The sequence below is a fragment of the Dermacentor andersoni genome, chromosome 8 (assembly GCF_023375885.2).
Source record: "Dermacentor andersoni chromosome 8, qqDerAnde1_hic_scaffold, whole genome shotgun sequence".
Classification (NCBI taxonomy): Eukaryota; Metazoa; Arthropoda; class Arachnida; order Ixodida; family Ixodidae; genus Dermacentor; species Dermacentor andersoni.
This window is the reverse complement of record NC_092821.1, coordinates 138,120,947-138,138,710: the sequence shown is the minus strand read 5'-3', so window position 1 is coordinate 138,138,710 and position 17,764 is coordinate 138,120,947. Positions and strand designations below refer to the sequence as shown.

At 45.8% G+C, this 17,764-nt stretch overlaps 1 protein-coding gene and 1 pseudogene across 2 annotated transcripts; one reads left to right on the top strand and one right to left on the bottom strand.

The window, feature by feature from the left end:
* Positions 1 to 6,469: 6,469 nt before the first annotated feature.
* LOC140212991 (uncharacterized) lies at positions 6,470 to 10,969 on the bottom strand (annotated as a pseudogene).
* A 3,136-nt stretch (positions 10,970 to 14,105) lies between these two features.
* LOC126525787 (uncharacterized) lies at positions 14,106 to 16,526 on the top strand. 2 transcript variants are annotated; one of them, XM_050173697.3, is made up of 3 exons: positions 14,107 to 14,203; positions 15,221 to 15,814; positions 16,412 to 16,526. In XM_050173697.3, exons 1-2 carry the CDS (start codon positions 14,198 to 14,200, stop codon positions 15,803 to 15,805), a joined length of 591 nt encoding a protein of 196 aa, XP_050029654.2. In that variant the 5' UTR covers positions 14,107 to 14,197; the 3' UTR covers positions 15,806 to 15,814; positions 16,412 to 16,526. The 2 variants fall into 2 exon arrangements, with proteins under 2 accessions (XP_054923638.2, XP_050029654.2); XM_055067663.2 differs by lacking the exon at positions 16,412 to 16,526 and having other exon boundaries at positions 14,106 to 14,203; positions 15,221 to 15,818.
* Positions 16,527 to 17,764: the final 1,238 nt, after the last annotated feature.

Here is a 17,764-nt window from a genome sequence, read left to right as displayed (position 1 = left end):
GTCAGAACGAGGTCGAGGGCTCGGTTCCAGGCTGTGGCAGTCGCACTCAGCTCGCGCTCCTTGCAAGTAACCCAGATGGCCGAGGTAATGAATGCGGCTCTCCGGGCTCTGCAAGAAGGCGAATAATACAATCGGGTGTGTAAGGAATGTCAAGAATTCCTACGTGAACTGCACATACTGCGTTATATATCAGCTTCCGCCGACCCGTCACAAAAATATGTGGGCCAAACTCCTAGGAAGATCTCTTAACACAAAACTTACAGAGCACAGATTCCATCTAACGAATCCAAAATGTATCTGCATTCATGCATTCATTTGGAGATGATTGGCGACTTTAATGGTATAGCAACCTATCTCATGTTTGGTAGGTAATTGTTCAAGATATGTTTTATATAATGATTGTTGTGGGACTTGGCGCATACCCAGTGACCCAAGTAGTAATCAAAGACGTTTATTGAAGAGCGGAACATCACCATCGTCAGCAGCAGCAGAAGCAGAAGCAGAAGCAGCTTATATATATGTCCACTGCAGGACGAAGGCCTCTTTCTGCGATCTCCAATTACCTCCGTGATGTGCAAGCCGATTACAACTTCCGCCTGCAAGTTTCCCAATTTCATCACCTCACCTAGTTTCCTGCCGTCCTCCACTGAGCATCCCTTCTCTTGGCACCCATTCTGCAACCCTAATGGTTCACCGGTTATCTAACCTACGCAGCCGACAGAGAAATGGGTTGTATTTTGTGACTCTTCAGTTTATGAAGTTTGAAGTCTGAAGACTCTTCAGTTTTGGGATTCTTCAGTTTACTGAGTCGTTTTTTTAGAAAATGCGAATTCAATTAAATGGCGCGTTATTGACCTTGGTGATATTAATATTGATATTATGGTTAGATCTCCTATTCAAGTGGCCCTAACTGAAATGATGCTTCTATATGGCGGTGCTAACATGATTGAATCAGCAACACGAGTAAACAAATCGTCAGCAACAATAATAGTTCTCTGTTACATAAACATCCCTCGTGACGGGGTCTTTTCTGGAGTGTTTTCCTCGGGTCAAAGGGACCACTTATCGCTCTTTGTATTTTCTTGCTTTCAGTAAAGAACAAACCACTACTATTTACTCACGTAGAACCAATGATTCTAATAATATGGTTATCTTCTTTAAATTGGTGAGAACAACAAACCATCGTATGAAGCATACGATAATTTCATAACAAAAGTGATTAACCATTACAATGTCACTTTTACTGTGGTAGCGATTAGAAAGCACCGAAAGGCTCGAAAAGATTGGGTAACTAAGGCTCTTTTCGCAAGAATAAAGCACAAAAGAACTTGATGTTCTCCGATTTTCTTAAAACAAGAAGTTCCGAGATGTTAGCCGAGTACAAAAAGTTCCGTAATATACTAAACACAGATCTAAAAAAAGCAGTCATCTATTTACAGAAATAAGTTCTCACACATAGGGAACAACCCTAAGCAGAACTGGAGATAAATTAAAACTCTCATAGGTAACAAAACTAGTACAACAGCTCTTGAAATGCCAATAAATGGTTTTCTTTTTACTGCAGTTGCGTTAGCAAACAAATTTAATGCACATTTTCTGCAATCGGGCAAATATACAGCCTCAAATCTCCCCTCCCCCCCCCCCTCCAAAGAATACTTCCCTTATGTCATACATGCACACATCTAATTCTGACTCGATATTTCTGACACCAACAACAGAAGCAGAAAATACAACCATCATTGGTTCTCTAAGAAATACCAGTGCTCCTAGGGATGATGAACTTTCACCATTGCCAATTAAACATTGTATTGGATGCTTTGTAGGAACATTGACTTACATATTTAATCAGACGTTGGTATGGATACAAGCGCTTGTGTAGGTCTTGTTGCTCGTCACCAGTCCCTAATATGGGCGGAAAATCTTTGCTGCAACGCCAAGGCTAGTGACTCGCCCAAAACCAGTACACTACTCACGCTGTTGTATCAGCTAGTTCCTTATCCATAACAGTGACAAATCCTTACATATGAGATAAGAATATTACTACAACATTTACACTAATCACAAATATATTCGGTAGTGGTAGCTGCCAAGATCTAGCGTCGTCGCAATTCAGTGTAATGATGGCTTGTCTTTGCACTAATATGCGCAGTTAGGTGCTAGCTGAGTCAAAGAAGGAGGAACACTGCTTTCACTGAATTATCCAATGAATGAGAACGTGATTTGATACGGTGTGAAACACCGAAGGTGCGCATATTTGTGAGAACGTTTGGAACCATCAATTGTGGGATCACTGATAACTGTCGCGGCCCCCACACAAGGAACGGCTCCTGAGAAACTTTCGTGTCGCGAAAGCACATGGTCAGTAGAGGGTACGTATAGGTGTCTTAGTGCATGTTGTTTCGAAGTCAAGCTGCTTGCGTTAGTCGGGCCGTCCGCTGCGGTGTGCGAGTAGACGACTACTTTCTTTAGATTTAAACATTGCCACAATGGGCAGTTCCTGATATGTCTATCTTCATTTTTCACCTCGTTCCTTATATAGGATGTCAGTTTTTCGCCATGTAATCTGATCGACTCGTTGATATCTTTCTAGCACCCTGAACAAGTTGCTTATTTCTTCTTTCTCTTTGTTGTCATTTTTATGAGCCCATATGCTACATTCATAGGCTGGGTCCATCCTTAAACCTACAAGTGCCATCAAAAGTTTGCTGCTCAGAGGCGACCAGGCGACAGCACCCCTGTGGTTTGGGGTGGCATTTACGAATGCCTACTCGTTCCGCATTGGTATGGGGGATACGCCCATGTGCGACTCTTGTGGAACCACAGAAGCGATTGAACACAGCCTATGTATCTGTCCCCAATACGACGACGAACGTGAATCTCTCCGGACAGCACTGAACCAGCTGGACTCTAGACCACTTTCGGTAATGAAGATCCTTGGACCATGACCGTACGCGTCGATGGCACAGAAATTCACGAAAGCGCTGTTGAAATACCTCAAGTCGACAGGTCATGGCAACCGTGTGTAAACTCGGTGCGAACCTTCTACTGTGCGCGAAACTGTGCTCTCTCTCTCTCTCTCTTTCTCTCTTCATCCCCATACCCCCTTCCCCCAGTACAGGGTAGCAAACCGGACGTGCGTCTGGTTAACCTCCCATCCTTTCCTGTCTTCTATTTCTCGCTCGCTCTCTCTCTCTCTACTATGCACTCATATTAGTTTTCCTGCTTTCTCAAGCGTTTGACTTTTAGTTGTTTCAAGAATTGGTAGCAATCAGTTCCTGTTATTCCTTGAATATGTTATGTTATTGTAAAGGTGGGCGAATATTAATTCAAAGTTTCAAATACGAATGGAATGTTACGCACTGGATATTCGTATTCATATACAAATATTACCTATTCCGTATTTTGAAATATTCAAAACTACCTGAACATTTCACGATAACCGATTGTTAAAGTTACCTTTCTCCATCTGCTAAACAAAGCATCGAAAATTATGAAAAATGAAACACTGACAAAAGTTTTTAAAACAATGCAGAATAGAAATGCAGAATAATGCAAGCTTTGTTTTCGGTTTCGCGGAGGAAGCCTTGACGACAGCCAGCTACTTTTGCTTGTAGTCTGTCATTTAGCGTTTGTGATAGTCATGTCATGCAGCAGTTTTATCTTTTAAGTTACGACCAGTCATGCTTTGCTTGAAACAGACCGCTTTACATGTTTCTACGCCAGTCAAGTCTTTGAGCAATTCTTCCTTGTCATTTTCCACAGCCTCTATTCCTTTTTCGGCAACCATTTATCAGATTAACAAAGATTACTCATCCGCATTTATCGATATTTTTCGGAAAGCTAGTCCTTCAGCAGCCATTCCTTTTTCGAAAGTTGGGTTGCAACATGATCTAAACGTGTTGAAGGCTATTCGGGCAGTCTTTTTAATCATAATTTCTCATCTTAAGGGTAAAACTGGTTCTAATTGTCCTTGAATTTTAGCTGTCTTTTCTTTTTCGCTAGTTAGTACGCGCGTACTACTTAACTAGGCCGAAATAATCATTCTTGCTTTAAATTTCGCGGCTGAGTTTGACCATTCTATATTCGATTCACTGTTTCATCATTACTCCTAGTGTTGAATTCACTGGCAAAATAGTTTATATTCGAATTTAGATTCGAATTTTCTGCTAATTGCATGTATATAGTAATGTGTATGCAGTACGCATATTGTAGACTCTCCAATCATACTGTGAACGGATTTTCATGTGACACCCCATTATCTAAAGCCCCTCACGTGATTCCAGAAGATATTTCAAGTAAACACATAAATTTGACCTCTAACCTTTTTTTCCTAATTTCACCTGACGATCCATTGCGTGATTTATTTTTCCCCCTCTCTTTTCTGATAACCTTTAGTGATGATGGCTATTTTCGCAAAAAAGAAAGAACATAGGCGGTGGCTTGCAAACTTCGTATTTTTTCTTTCTAGATTGTTGTTGGCTACACCCGGTTAAGGAAGTTAGTGCTGCCAGAACGCAGTGTTCCTAACTATCTATAGGCTGCAGCATTCCAGGAACGTTATGGCACCCCTGCAACAAGTATTTTCGGCCAGTCCCGTCCATTGTGGTGCGGTTGCCAATCTTTCCAAAGAGAATATTTGTTAAACAATGAGACAGAGTACAAAACCTAAGTAGTAGCTTGGGCGAGTTGGAACGACAGGATTGGATTAAAACAGTGCAGAAAGACGGGAGACCTTACGAAGTGCGGCAGCACGTCGCATGTCTCTTTCTTCGTCCGGTATCGCATCGTTCTGCGCTGTTTTAACCCCAATTAAAGTGCGCGAAGCCAGTTACTTCAAGGTCACCGCGAATGTATATAAGTGAGGAGAGCAGTTCCTTATTTCGTTTGTTGTTCTTTGTTTCTGCACAGTTTACACTATGGCACTGAAAAGCAAATAGCTACAGAAGGTGCAGAGAAAGCCTGAAAAAGGTAAAAAAAAAAAAGGGCGAGCGCACTGACTTCAAGCTCATTGGATTAGTTTTACTGTGAACAGCAGTTCTTAAACATAAGATATATATGTATATATATATATATATATATATATATATATATATATATATATATATATATATATATATATATATATATATATATATATATATATATATATATATCCTGGTACCGGCAGAAACGCACCGTTTTTAATGCGAAAGCATTGTACCAGGTGTTGCACTTCACTTGAACCAAACTTTAAAGATATGCAAATGCCGCGTAGCTGGACCGAACCAAGGTGACGTTATTTGTCGTCACTCGGAGATAATCAGATTATATTTTGCATTCCGCCTAATTAGATAATTAGTTCGACATATTTAATTAACTTCTGAATTACTATATTCAAATTAAAGATGTCCCGGAGAAAATTGTAGAGAGACATGGCAAACTCCCGATACACCGTTTTGCTTGCTCAATACGTGCTACATAAAAGTGTTTTTTCCGAGCGTGAAGGAAGCCCGAGAATACACGCTAACTTCCTCGAGCGTGCAGTCGCGCGGCAATCTGGCTTGTATTCGCGAGCCGCGGCTAGCCACTAAGGTTCAGCTGCATGTGCGTCTGTATGCCTTTGTATGTTCCATGGAGTTGTTTCAACAAGGTACGCATCGACTCAGGTTTCGTTATGTGCACCGTAGAATCGGCACCACGTTATTGACTTTTTTAAAAAATTGTTGGCGAGTAATGTAGCTGCGCGTTACAATCAGATGCGTGGTAGAACCGCGCAGATACGGTATTTCACCGGTGGGTATCCAGCGGCAGCCCTCGTCTGCTTCCCACAGCAGCGGCGATGCTTGCCGGGAGAATCAGCGCCCGGGGACCTTCACAAACCTGTAGAGGACTAGGGGACCACGAGAACACACACACACACACACACACACACACATACATACACACACACACACACACACACACACACACACACACACACACACACACACACACACACACACACACACACACATACATACATACATACATACATACATACATATATATATATATATATATATATCGTTCTCGTGACGCTGCGGCAGAAAGGATGTTCCACATCCGCCACCAAGGCCTGTGAGTGGTGGTGCTGGCTAACACTCCCAGGGTTCCACTAATAAAACATGAATACCCTCCTGAGGCCCACAGTGGATTTAGGTTCCCGAATTTTTGGTAAACCTTCTGAAATGCGTTTTTGAGGCGCACAGGTGAAAAGTATTACGCAGTTTTGCTGTCTGATGCGTTGTTTAGACTTAGCTAAATGTCCAATATATTGGACATTGGGCCTGTAGAGGGTCTTTTGCCCTCAAGAGACGGAATGGCGTAGTTGGAGCCAGTGGACGAAATAAAGGATTTTGCAACAAAAATCAACTCTTATTTGCGGCTGCTACAGGTATGAAAGTACAAACCAACAGTGTAAAATGAGATCCAAGGTTAAGAATCTCTTTGATTAGGAGGAATGGGCTTTCTCAAAGCATCGTCGCTCCTTTCTAATGCAATAGAAAAGTTGACACATTGTGAAAAAACAACTTGGTTTTCATGCTACAACCTTCCATTCTGCTGCGAGCCGCATTCAGAGCTTCGGAAAGTCGTGGCAAATGACCGAATGTTTTTGATCGGACTTGAAGAGTAGGTGGTGGAGCCCGCTTTTTGCGTGGCTGTCAGTATCAATCACTGTCGTTGTCTGTGGGAATTTGCAGTGCTTCAAGGACCAGAGCCTCCCCACAGAGACGCGGAAATCCAAAAACTGGAATACGTCCCTGGGTCGTTCTTTCTGGTCGCGCATATCTCTTCTGTACTGTAACCATGAGTTGCTTAAGGTCATGTCCGTAAAGTGCAAAAATCAACTGATGGTCCATTTCTTGGCCATAAGGTGTTGGACATAAGGCTTTCATTCGGTAATAGCTGATAATGCGCTCGGCCATGTGGACAACTCCCATATTCTTGTTGTACAAACATAGAATACTTTGCCTGGAAAGATTCACGTGTTTTTTCTCCTTGCTGGACCACCTGTGACACGTGTCCTCAGGATGCTTTCCAAGAACAGATGACATCACTGTTATGGCTTTGACGTCGTAGCATCTAACAAGAGTTTTTTTCCCATCATCTCTGCACACCACCTCCGATGTTCCTCGTCCCTCAGCTTTAAGTTCACTTTCGCTAGACAGGTTCGCACCTTTTGTAATTGGATTGTTCTTCACTGGTGTGGAACCAGATGTGTCCTTCACTGCCAACTTATCAAGTAACGGACCAGCCGTGAAGTACCTGTCAAAAAAGAGGTGTGTTCCAGGAGCGAGATCGGTCGCAAGCCTGAGCACAGCTGACTCTCAAATTTCAGACCTTCCTTGGCACAAAGTGGACTTCAGTCCTTTCAAAATCCAGAAGGCCACTTGGCGTGGCAAGCACAAAATTTTTTCAGGCCATCGGGCTTGGGTTTTCGAGGCACGCATTGTCTCAACTGTGTTCAGACAGTTCGTAATTGCAGGTAATTGCAGCCAAATATCTGTTATTTGCTAAGTAGCGACAACAGACTACATGTGCGTACTGTCATTATTTTGTTGTCATTGAGACCCAATGTCCAATATATTAGACATTGTAAAATACATCACGCACTCACGAAAACTACCGCATTCGTAGCTCAAATGCACTTTTCTCTGTGTTCCTTGAGTTCTTACTAACCCAAACCAAGGCATAAATATGTTTTATCATGTGCGAAAAAAACATACAAATTCACCTATTTCTTAGGGGGCAGCCGTAAAAGGCGCTCGAGCTCAGTGCCGCTATTTTCAACCCTCCTAGAAATGCGGGAAACAGAGCGATTTTGACCGCAGTCAATAGATGGCAGTACGGCTCCTAGTAGCAGCTGGAAAAACCCTGTCTATGACGAAAATCTGTTTCAACAGCCATGGCGCGCTGTGTTTGGTTGCCCAATATATTGGACAAATCTTCCATTGGTGGGCCTCAGGAGAATACCCAAGAAAATGGACGGGGAAACGGCGCCGCGGTAGGTCAATTGGTAGAGCATCGCACGCGAAATTCGAAGGTTGTGGGATCGTTGCCCATCTGCGGCAAGTTGTTTTTTTCATCCACTTTCATTTTCATTAATTTATCGTTTCTTTATTTCAGTTATTAAGCACAAACAATTTCTTCTCTGTTGTCCTTCGTGTCAGTGTTTGTTGGCTTCTTGTGATAGGACTAATAAAACTTGAAAGTACTGGTATCTTCGGTTGTCGCAAGGTAGTATTGAAAAGTCGGCGCACTCATGAAAAAGAACTGTTTATTGTGTCAACGTTTAGTACTGACACTTTATTAATATATATATATATATATATATATATATATATATATATATATATATATATATAACCCTCAGGGCCTTTAGATATTAGAGACGGGAGTGGGTTATATAGAAAATAGCAAAGGAGAAATTGTCAAGGAGATGGTGCACATTTCTTGTTAATTATACAATCTTTTGCTTTGCGCTTGCTAAATGCGTCAGTACAACACAATATAAGTAGAATAAAGAAACAACCATTTTTGCTGTATACGAATGCTTGCTAATATGTAATGCTAGCTAATGTTTCTAGAACATCTTCCTTATTATTAATAAACAACCATGGGACGTTCATTACCATCTTTCGATTATCGCGAAAAAAAAAACGACTGTTAAATAAAAGGTGTGTTACATGTACAAGTTCTATCTTGACGCTCATGATCAATGCGGTGATACACGTAATATCTTCGTGATATGAATTTCGTATTTAGAGTAGAGTGGTGATATAGCTTAATAAAGAATTCATAGGCAAGAAATCATTTCGCTCGCTAAATAAAAGAAAACATTCTGGGTGTTTTACATTGCCAAAACCACGATCTCATTATGCGGCATGCCGAAGTGGGGGGACTCCGAAATAATTTTGGCCACCTAGGGTTCTTTATTGTGAACCCAATTCACGGCACGCAGGCGCTTTTGCATTCCGCCCCTATCGGAATGCGGAAAGCCGCGTCCGGGTTCGAACCCGATACATCGTGCTCGGCAGCGCAACGTCATAGCAACTGGACTACCGCAGCAGGTAAATCTTTGACGCGTTGCCATGGTGACTGCAGGCCCAGATTTGACTTCACTGAAAATACGCTGCCGCACAGTTGTAACTCTGAAGACTAAAACGAGCAGAGTTATTTTGCATTAGTTCAAAGGTAACGTATTAGATTTTCGCGAAACGGTCCCACATGTAGCTGCAGCTCATTCAGATCTTTAACAGGGTTTTAGAGAGCAGGTAGTTTTAACGGGATGGCGCACGTTAAAAGTGATGTCGCAAATATCCCCGGGAGCGTGTTGCATTTGTTAATTAAATATTCAGCATAACGGTTCCACGTTAACTTCGATGTCATACGCATGCCCGATAACTATATATGAAGTTGGCATTTCTGAGGGAACGTTAATGAGATAGTAAACGGGCAGGTGACTGTTAAATCGGGATACTATCTCAAGCTGACACTTTGATAATGTGAAGTTCAATTTCCCACAGTTGGCACCAATTTTTGACGTCACCAAGGTCGGCCTGAAGCAGGTTGATGTCATGTTCGGTAGTCATTTCTCTGGAGATTGCACAGTTATCTGCAAAGAATTGCACCTGATGTCTTATCGTTCAAGGTAAGCCATCAAATTAGATAAATAATAACATTCGTGCCATGACGGAGCTACGTGGGACTCCAGACCGAACGTTGCTACAAGGTGAACTATGACCGTTAGCTGTTACGAACTGGCAACGATTAACGAGAAATGACAAAATCCACATTGGAAGCATGCGATCGAGGTTTAATTTGCTTAAATCATAAAACAAGAACTCCTCACACATTTTGTTGTTTCTACGAAATTACCCAGTGCAACAAAACACGGTACATAAATATTCTTGCCGCAAGGATTATGTACCCCTGCAACAGTGGAGCTGTTTAAGCTTGTGTTCCAGCCATGCCTGGCTACTGCTCAAAACTCTTTCATACGTGGGTCAATCCCGAAGGTTGTGCGATGCCAGGCCTACCAACGGCGGAGGCAAAGAAGGCGTTAAGCACCGCTCTGCGCGAGAACTGACCCACCGCGCAGAATCGGAGACCCCCGCTTCAATTTCGGAACTACTGGTTCGAAACTCGAGAACGCTTACTCAGATACAACGACATCACCAAGCACTACCAGCTTGGCAGGCGGATATTGCCCCCCGTCGTTCCAAACTGAAACGTCGGCAGGCAGTTGTCTGGCAACAACTGCAGACACAAACCTTCCTCAGTCCGGTGCGATTGCGGCGCCTTTTCCCTGCGCAGTACCCGAGTGCTCTTTGCAAGTTATGTCAGGCAATTGGAGCGACGCTCTCACACATGTTATGGGGTTGTCCTGTGATATCAGCTAAGTTGGCAGTAGCGCCGGAGGCTCTGGCGTCGAACTGGGCCGCCACTCTGCGCAGCTCCAAGCTCAAGACACCAGAGTGGACAGTGCAGCAGGCCCGAGAGGCGGCGACGAGGCAAGGCCTCGAAGTCCCCTCATGGGAGATTGAGCCCGGGTCGTTATGCTTTTCTGGATTTAAAATAAAGTTGTTTCCATCCAAGGCGTTAAGCACTCCCCATACGGGGGCCGGTCCCGAAGCTGGTGCAATACCGGGCCGACCCGCAGCGAAAGTTAAGCAGGCGTTAAGCACTTCCCATAAGTGGACCAATCCCGAAGATGGTGCAATATCGGGCTGGCCCGTGGCGGAGATGGAGCAAGCGTTAAACACTCCCCACAGGTGGGCGGATGCCGAAGCTGGTGCAATACCAGGCCGGCCCGGGCGTAGGTAAATCAGGCGTTAAGCACTCTCCTTACGTGGACCGATCTCGAAGATGATGAAATGCCAGGCCGACCCACAGCGGTGGTGCTGTTCGCTATTACGGGGCCCACATTCACTGCTTCGCTGGTCCCCATTCTCAGAGTGGAAGGGCAGTGAATCTTTTCTTAAAGCGAAGCTTTCTTTGTTTTCCTTTTCGGTGTTTGGCACGTCTCCTAGATCAATTTCTCGGCTAGTAAAGTGGGCCGATCCTGGTGACACTGAAATTTCTATACTGGGCGGATCCCTGGCATGATTTAACGAAAATTGAACCGATACAGTAGACAGTTTGCTTCGCGATCGCGTTGGTCACGTGAGTCACTTTGTCGGAGTTGTTACGTCTTGCCGTCTTGCTGGGCAGGCACGTCGTAATCACTACGCTGCAATGTGCAGTAGTATAGCATTACCCACTTACGAAAGCTTGACTTGAGAAATACTTCACGTGCGTTGAATTTGCTTAATATTTTTCCTAATTAGACAGCTTGCCCTGCGGCAAGAACGAGCGGCAGTTGTCGACTAGAAAGTGTCTGTTCGTCCGTCACATCTTTCGTTCATTCGCAACATTCAACGCCACTGACATTGTTCCAGGATTTGTGACGTCAGACGCACGTCACGCGAAGCCAGTGGCAAGCCCCGGTTTGCGCCGCAGCCAAAGGAAAGAAGAGGTGCCGGCCTTGTGTGCGTTTGACAGCGATAGTGAGGAACAGTAAGGCACACACGAAACTGAAGTGTACGGTGCGAGATGAGAAAAAGAATGCATTTTTACACTCACACGGAGCACGAATTTGTTGTCTTTCTTTCTTTCTTTCTTTCTTTCTTTCTTTCTTTCTTTCTTTCTTTCTTTCTTTCTTTCTTTCTCTTTCTTTCTTTCTTTCGTTTAAACCGGGTTTCTTGCGGAAGAGCTACCTGTACGTTCCGATAGTTATAGCACTTTCTTAAATGTTACAAGACAGTCGTCAAGCTTGGAAGTTTATCGGCGTTAAAGAATAAAAAGACTGAGGATTAACGTCCCAAAGTGCCCAGTGGGTGACGAGGGGGGTAGTAGTGAAGGACTCCGGATTTATTTCGACCCACTTGGTTTTTCCTTTTTTTTTATGATATGATACTTAGGAGGAGGTGTCGCCTTTAGCTGATGCCGGCTACTCCTTTTCCCACAGAGATAGGGAAAAAAATGGAATCAACTTAAACGCATTAAAACTAAGGGCCAACTCCACATCGCAATAACACAAAGTCCAGTCACATAAGTACACTAATGTCACACAAAAACCGAAAGTCTACTCAGAAGCACAACACAAAGTCCAGTCACAGGTGCACTAAAGTAAACAGAAAGTCCGGTTCACATAAGTGCACTAAAATCAAGGCACACAATAAAGTTCTGCGACGTGTACCAAAAGCGGGGTACACGGGCGCTTTTGCTTTCCACCTCAATCAAAATGTAGCCGCCGTGGCTGTGATTCGAACCTGCAACCTCGTGCTCGGCAGTAGAATGCCATATCCTCTAAGCCAGCGGTCGGTGTCGGCATTTAAATACGACAGTGTGGCTACAGGCTTATGCAGCCTGCATAGTTAGGGAACTAGGGAAATAGGTCGGCCAATTTTTCGTTGCTTTATTGGTGTTAGTATCGCATGTGAGCCGCAAGTCGCAGTTATATTTCCTCACAGCTCAAATCTAACTTTTCTCAGGAAACCATCGCAAGGAAAGCAGCAAGGCAGACTATGGGATGCAGGTATACAGCAACATGCTTTGTCTTTCTCTGGAAGTGGCTCTGGAATTCAATTTGCAATTTATTGTTAAATTCTTTAGCTAATTCACACCTTCCATTGAACTAAAGAAATGTGGTGTGACGCTAATGTTACATCCGGTTAACATCCTATTTTTTTTTTCTGGAGACTGCGATCCAAAAAAAGAAACAAATTGACATTGAGACGTCATTACCATTAATACCGTGGTTGGTTCTGACTCATTGCGCTTGTGCGTATGCGTCCGAAACCGGTGCACAGTTACAAGAGTGCGATACTCTATCAATCCCGCCGCTTGTGTCGCCTTAACCGACATTTTTATATGCGTCAAGAAAGCTTTATTTCTTCTTCTACTTCCTCTCTCTCTCTCTTCCGTCGCTCTGTGGATTTCCCCGCTATCCTATAGTGGCCCTCGTTATCGCAAGGTGATAGCGCCAAAGCCAGAAAGGCAACTGCACGGACTCTACTTGACCTCGGCCTGCGGTGGAACGTCCTTCCAAGGTCGTCCGTTTGAATCTCATTCGACTGTGTCAGCCCACAAGGCGGAACGTAACAGCCGAACACCCGGACTCAGGCGTGTAACCGTACTACAGGAGCGTACTAGCCGCAATTCCAGGGCACTGTTAACAAGCATGCGATAAGCCGATTTGGCCGTGGAGAGAAGTAAAAAAAGAGAAAAGAATGTTCGCCAACTTTCACCGCCCCTACCCCCACCACCACGATTCGGATGCGGCGATTTCAGAGGGCCCAGAAGAGAGAGGGAAAGGGGAAGAGTTATCGGAAGCAAAGTGGTGTTGTTGGGTGCGGCTCCCCATCGTCCACTGTACGGCGATGTGGAGCGTGGTAAAACGGCGTGCGATCGCAATAGTGTATAAGAGAGCGACGAAAGGGCAAACGCCTCTCCCGCTACCTCCTCCCCCCACCCTCCCCATGTCGTAGGATAAGGCCTAGCAGCAGCGGCAGCAGAAAGCAGCGCGCGCATTTGCACATTGCCCTTGCGTGAGGCGCAGAATCGACGGTGTGGAGGAAGCAAGGAGGTTTTTCTTTTGCTCCGGCGGCTAGATGGCAGAGATGATGACCACGCCTCGCGGCGGCGGCGGCCTTCTCGAAGTGGCCGGCTGGCCGGCAGGCGCCGGTCAGTCCCTGGGCTTCCGTGAGAGAGAGAGGTTGGAGGAGGTGTTGAGGAGAGGGCGCACGACCGCGAGTAGGCAGTGTTGCTCGGCCAGATGGACACGCCGAAAGTACAAGCAAGCAAGCGAAAAATATCCAGAGGAAACCCTGAATGATTTCTCTTGCTTCGCTCATGTCTTCTTCCGCTCTCCGCCTGCTCCCGTTGGAGACAGTGGCGGTCCCTCCACCCCGGCTACCCCTTCTCCGGCAGCCCCGGAAAAGCTTCCCTTTCACTCAGACACGTCCTCTCCACCGCACGGACACCTCCCCACCGCCCCCTTGTACACCCCCACCCTGCACCCGCCGGTTCGACGCACCGTTAGCAGCTGCGTCGGTGGCCGGTATATAAAGCAGCGCGAGCCATTTGAACGCTGTGTCTTTTCTTCATTCGAGGAAAGAGCCTTCAAGTAGCAAACATGCTGGTAAGTGGCCCGAGGTGGTATCGATACACGGCCGAAGCGGTGGGCGCGTGCACACAGACATCGGATTCCGTTTGCAACCAGCAGCACAATCGGAAACGAGGAATGTCTCAAGAAGCGGCTGCCCATAAAGCAATTTTGGCTAAAACGATTGCAGCCCGCCATTGCACATGAGGCGTTTTGCTTCGAAAACAAAGTCTTGATCGTTTGTGCCCGCAGGCGTCCAAGTTAACATCCCCTCTTAGTTTCGATTGACGGTAGGCGAGCGACGTAGCTGAAGAATCTTTTAAGAGTGCGCTCCTACAAACCGAAGTTTCGGCTTTGACGATGCAATTTCACAAAGATGTAGACATTTCTGGTCTTGCGTTTAAATACTAATACCGTAGGGGGCATCGAGCTCCTAGAGAACGCTAGTTGATGTGCCTAGTCAGAAATGTAACCCACCAGCAATGACGTAAACTTAAATTATGGTAGTATCTGCTAGGAAGCTATACGTGGTTTCAACCGGAACTGTCAAAGTGATGCATTTTCAGCGTTCCCTCCGTCCAGATGTCACGTCAGAGACATCTGGACGACGCTAACTTCTCCGCATGTTTACCGCCCACTGAAGCTCTTGCTGCAGACATCCGCGACTTCTATATCCTGCAATTCTAACTGGGCACAAAACTTTCTTCCGAATATGCGCACTAGGACAGAGCTGTTAACGATTGAGTAGTTCCTGCAGCGAGACATCGGCGTAGTAAAATGGTTTAATTGAAATGAGCCACCAAGACTTTAACTAAGAGCTGCATCCTCGCATCCTCATGTTTAACGTCCGCGGTCAGCCTTATTCGTCGCCACTGAAGCCCCTCGATACGTCATACGCCTTCACAGCGTCTTGACCCACGGCCCGACTGCGCCGTTGAAAAGAGACTCGTTCTGCCGGTACCGTTTATGTCTACTTAAAGCTTGTGTTGTTCGTACATCCGAGTTCCCAAAATCCCTCAAAAACTCCTCGCTCCGTCTCCTTGTTCGACGCAGTCCATCGCTGCCTTCCTCGGCCTCATCGCCATCTCCTCCGCCGGCTACCTCGGTGGAGGCTACGGAGGCGTTGGTCTCGGCTACGGAGGAGTCGGCCTCGGCTACGGCGGTGGTCTTGGCCTCGGCTACGGTGGCGGCGTCGCTGTCGCCGCTCCGGCCGTCGCCGCCGCGCCAGTCGTGGCTGCCGCTCCCGTGGCCGTCGCCGCACCCGTGGCCCTCGGCCCCAGCCCCGGCGCCATTGCCGGCGGCGCTTTCGCTGCCACCGCCGTGACCGGTAACGTCGCCAAGGTCGTCACCAGCCAGGTGTCCACCGCTCACCACACCGCGCCTGGAGTCGCCAGCGTAGCCACCCAGGCCGTCGCTCCCGTCGTCGGCGTCGGCGGTGGTGGATACGGACTCGGCCACGGCGGATACGGACTCGGCTACGGAGCTGGACTCGGCTACGGTCTTGGTCATGGCGGATACGGCGGATACGGCGTCGCCCACGTCGCTGCTGCCCCCGCCGTCGCCGTCAAAGTCGGATACGCCGGATACGGCGGATACGGCGGATACGGCGGGTACGGCGGATACGGCAAGGGATACTAGAAAATGACGGTACGTCTCCGCCGGTCTGTTCGCTGGTGTTCGTGCTTTCTTCTTTTCGCGTTTGACGAGTTTGCGCAAATCACAGCTTCATGGAGAAAAGAAGAACATTAGAGCTGCATTGACTGATATAATATATTATAGTTTACAATCAACCCAAACATTGCTCCCCAGGTTTTGACTATTTCCCTCAATATCTGTTGAACAGATTCCGTTTTGAAGAATAGGCCTCGTTTAAACGTGATGTAGAAGGAAGAGCTGCGCACGTTGGCTTTCATTTTTGTGGGGCGTTCCTAAGTCGTTCTAGTATTTATGTCCCACTTGTTGTCACTCATATGCCAAAGGACAGAAGGGATTCTAACGATGTACTCAGGTTCGTTAGACCATTCCCGATTTGGTTCTAGTTGATTCGTTTAGGAACGCCTGCACGTGCCTGCAGGTCACAACAAACCCTCTCTCCTTTCCTAGCAGCTCACTTCTTCGCCTCCAGCTATCAATTTCCACCTCATATTTGCAATGGCCCATACTACCTAGAAACAATGTCACATTGCAGTCAATGTTGTGAGAAACTTGCAATGATACGAATACTTTCTTTTTGTCATTTTCCAGGTACAAAGACGACATTGCCAAGCTTATACATACGCTGAGAGGGTGCAAGCGATGGAGGACTGGTCAGAAGACACCGATGGTCCAGTAGTGAAAGAATAAATTATTCCACTTGTTCTGCCTGGTGCACACAATGCTTCTCTTCGGTGTTCCAACAGTACGGCGTATGTTGAACTCAACCATCGTTCAATGCGCCTACACCAATACAAGCGGCGAAAGTTTTGCTTATCGTCACATCGAACACACATCCCCAAATGCATTTCAAAGATTTATGAATAGCAAAGCTTTCTCAAAAGGTTTTGCTTCTGTGGAGTCGATGAACAAGCAGTGTTGTGCTTTTTAAACACGCTTCGGGCGCCTGAAGCTTCTCATCGTTATGGCTTGTCTGAATGTCTTGCTTACACGGACATGCTCTATTTTCTGTGTTGACAAGGGAAGCTTCAGTGACAACTTGTTGCCTAGAGCCAACATAATGACGAAGTCACTTGTTTTTGTCAGGGTAAGTATTCTTGCGAAACAGACAAGCCTTCTTTTGGACCAGCAGCTTTGTGTTGGTCAATGCAAGCACGTTGTCGAAATACGTCCCTTTCTGGAAATCTTGGCGGCAGCCTAAAGGATGCAAGTTTAAGTTTACTTTGTTTGTTCAGTGTAACTGAAGTTTCCATTTTGCTGCGGTTCTACGGTCTCGTTTCCGTTCTATACTAGTAGCTGTTGGTTAATCAAAGGTGACGAAATAAGGTATTTGGATTCCGCATTAGCGCCAGGTAGCAGGACTTTCTAAGATGCATAGAACCGATACATTGAAATCGGTGCGTTCTTTCACTTGTGCTTTACACTTGCCTAATAAAGCTTGAAGATTTTGCACTCGGGCGTGACTCTCCCACGCACAAATTTGGACTATCATCCATTCAGCTGATTCCTTAACCCTTGGAGGAACACCACCTTTTGTTTCACATGAACCCTGTACTTTTATATAGTTATTATTGCCTGGATCTCCAGGAGGCTGGTTTGCTGAAAAGATGCGTTTCGAAATATACGCACTGTGTATTGCGACAACCATCAGTTCCTTCCAGTGGTCGCTCTGCTGCTCCCAGGCAAGAGGCAAGACAGCGGCCCTAGATATTAAGGTGTTCCGATATAAAACAGCATTACTAACCGTAGAGCTGCCGCGAATCATCTGCACTCGTTCGAGTACGTTATGTCTCTAACAAAATGGCACAGCATTTAGCACTCATAGAGAAGCTCGGAAGAAAATGAGGCATAAGCCTTATTTACGTTAGCCTAGCTGAGCACGAGCAGGCACCAGATGCCCGACAGGGCTGCCGTTAACGCTTGCCTTTTTCTTTTTTTTTGCAC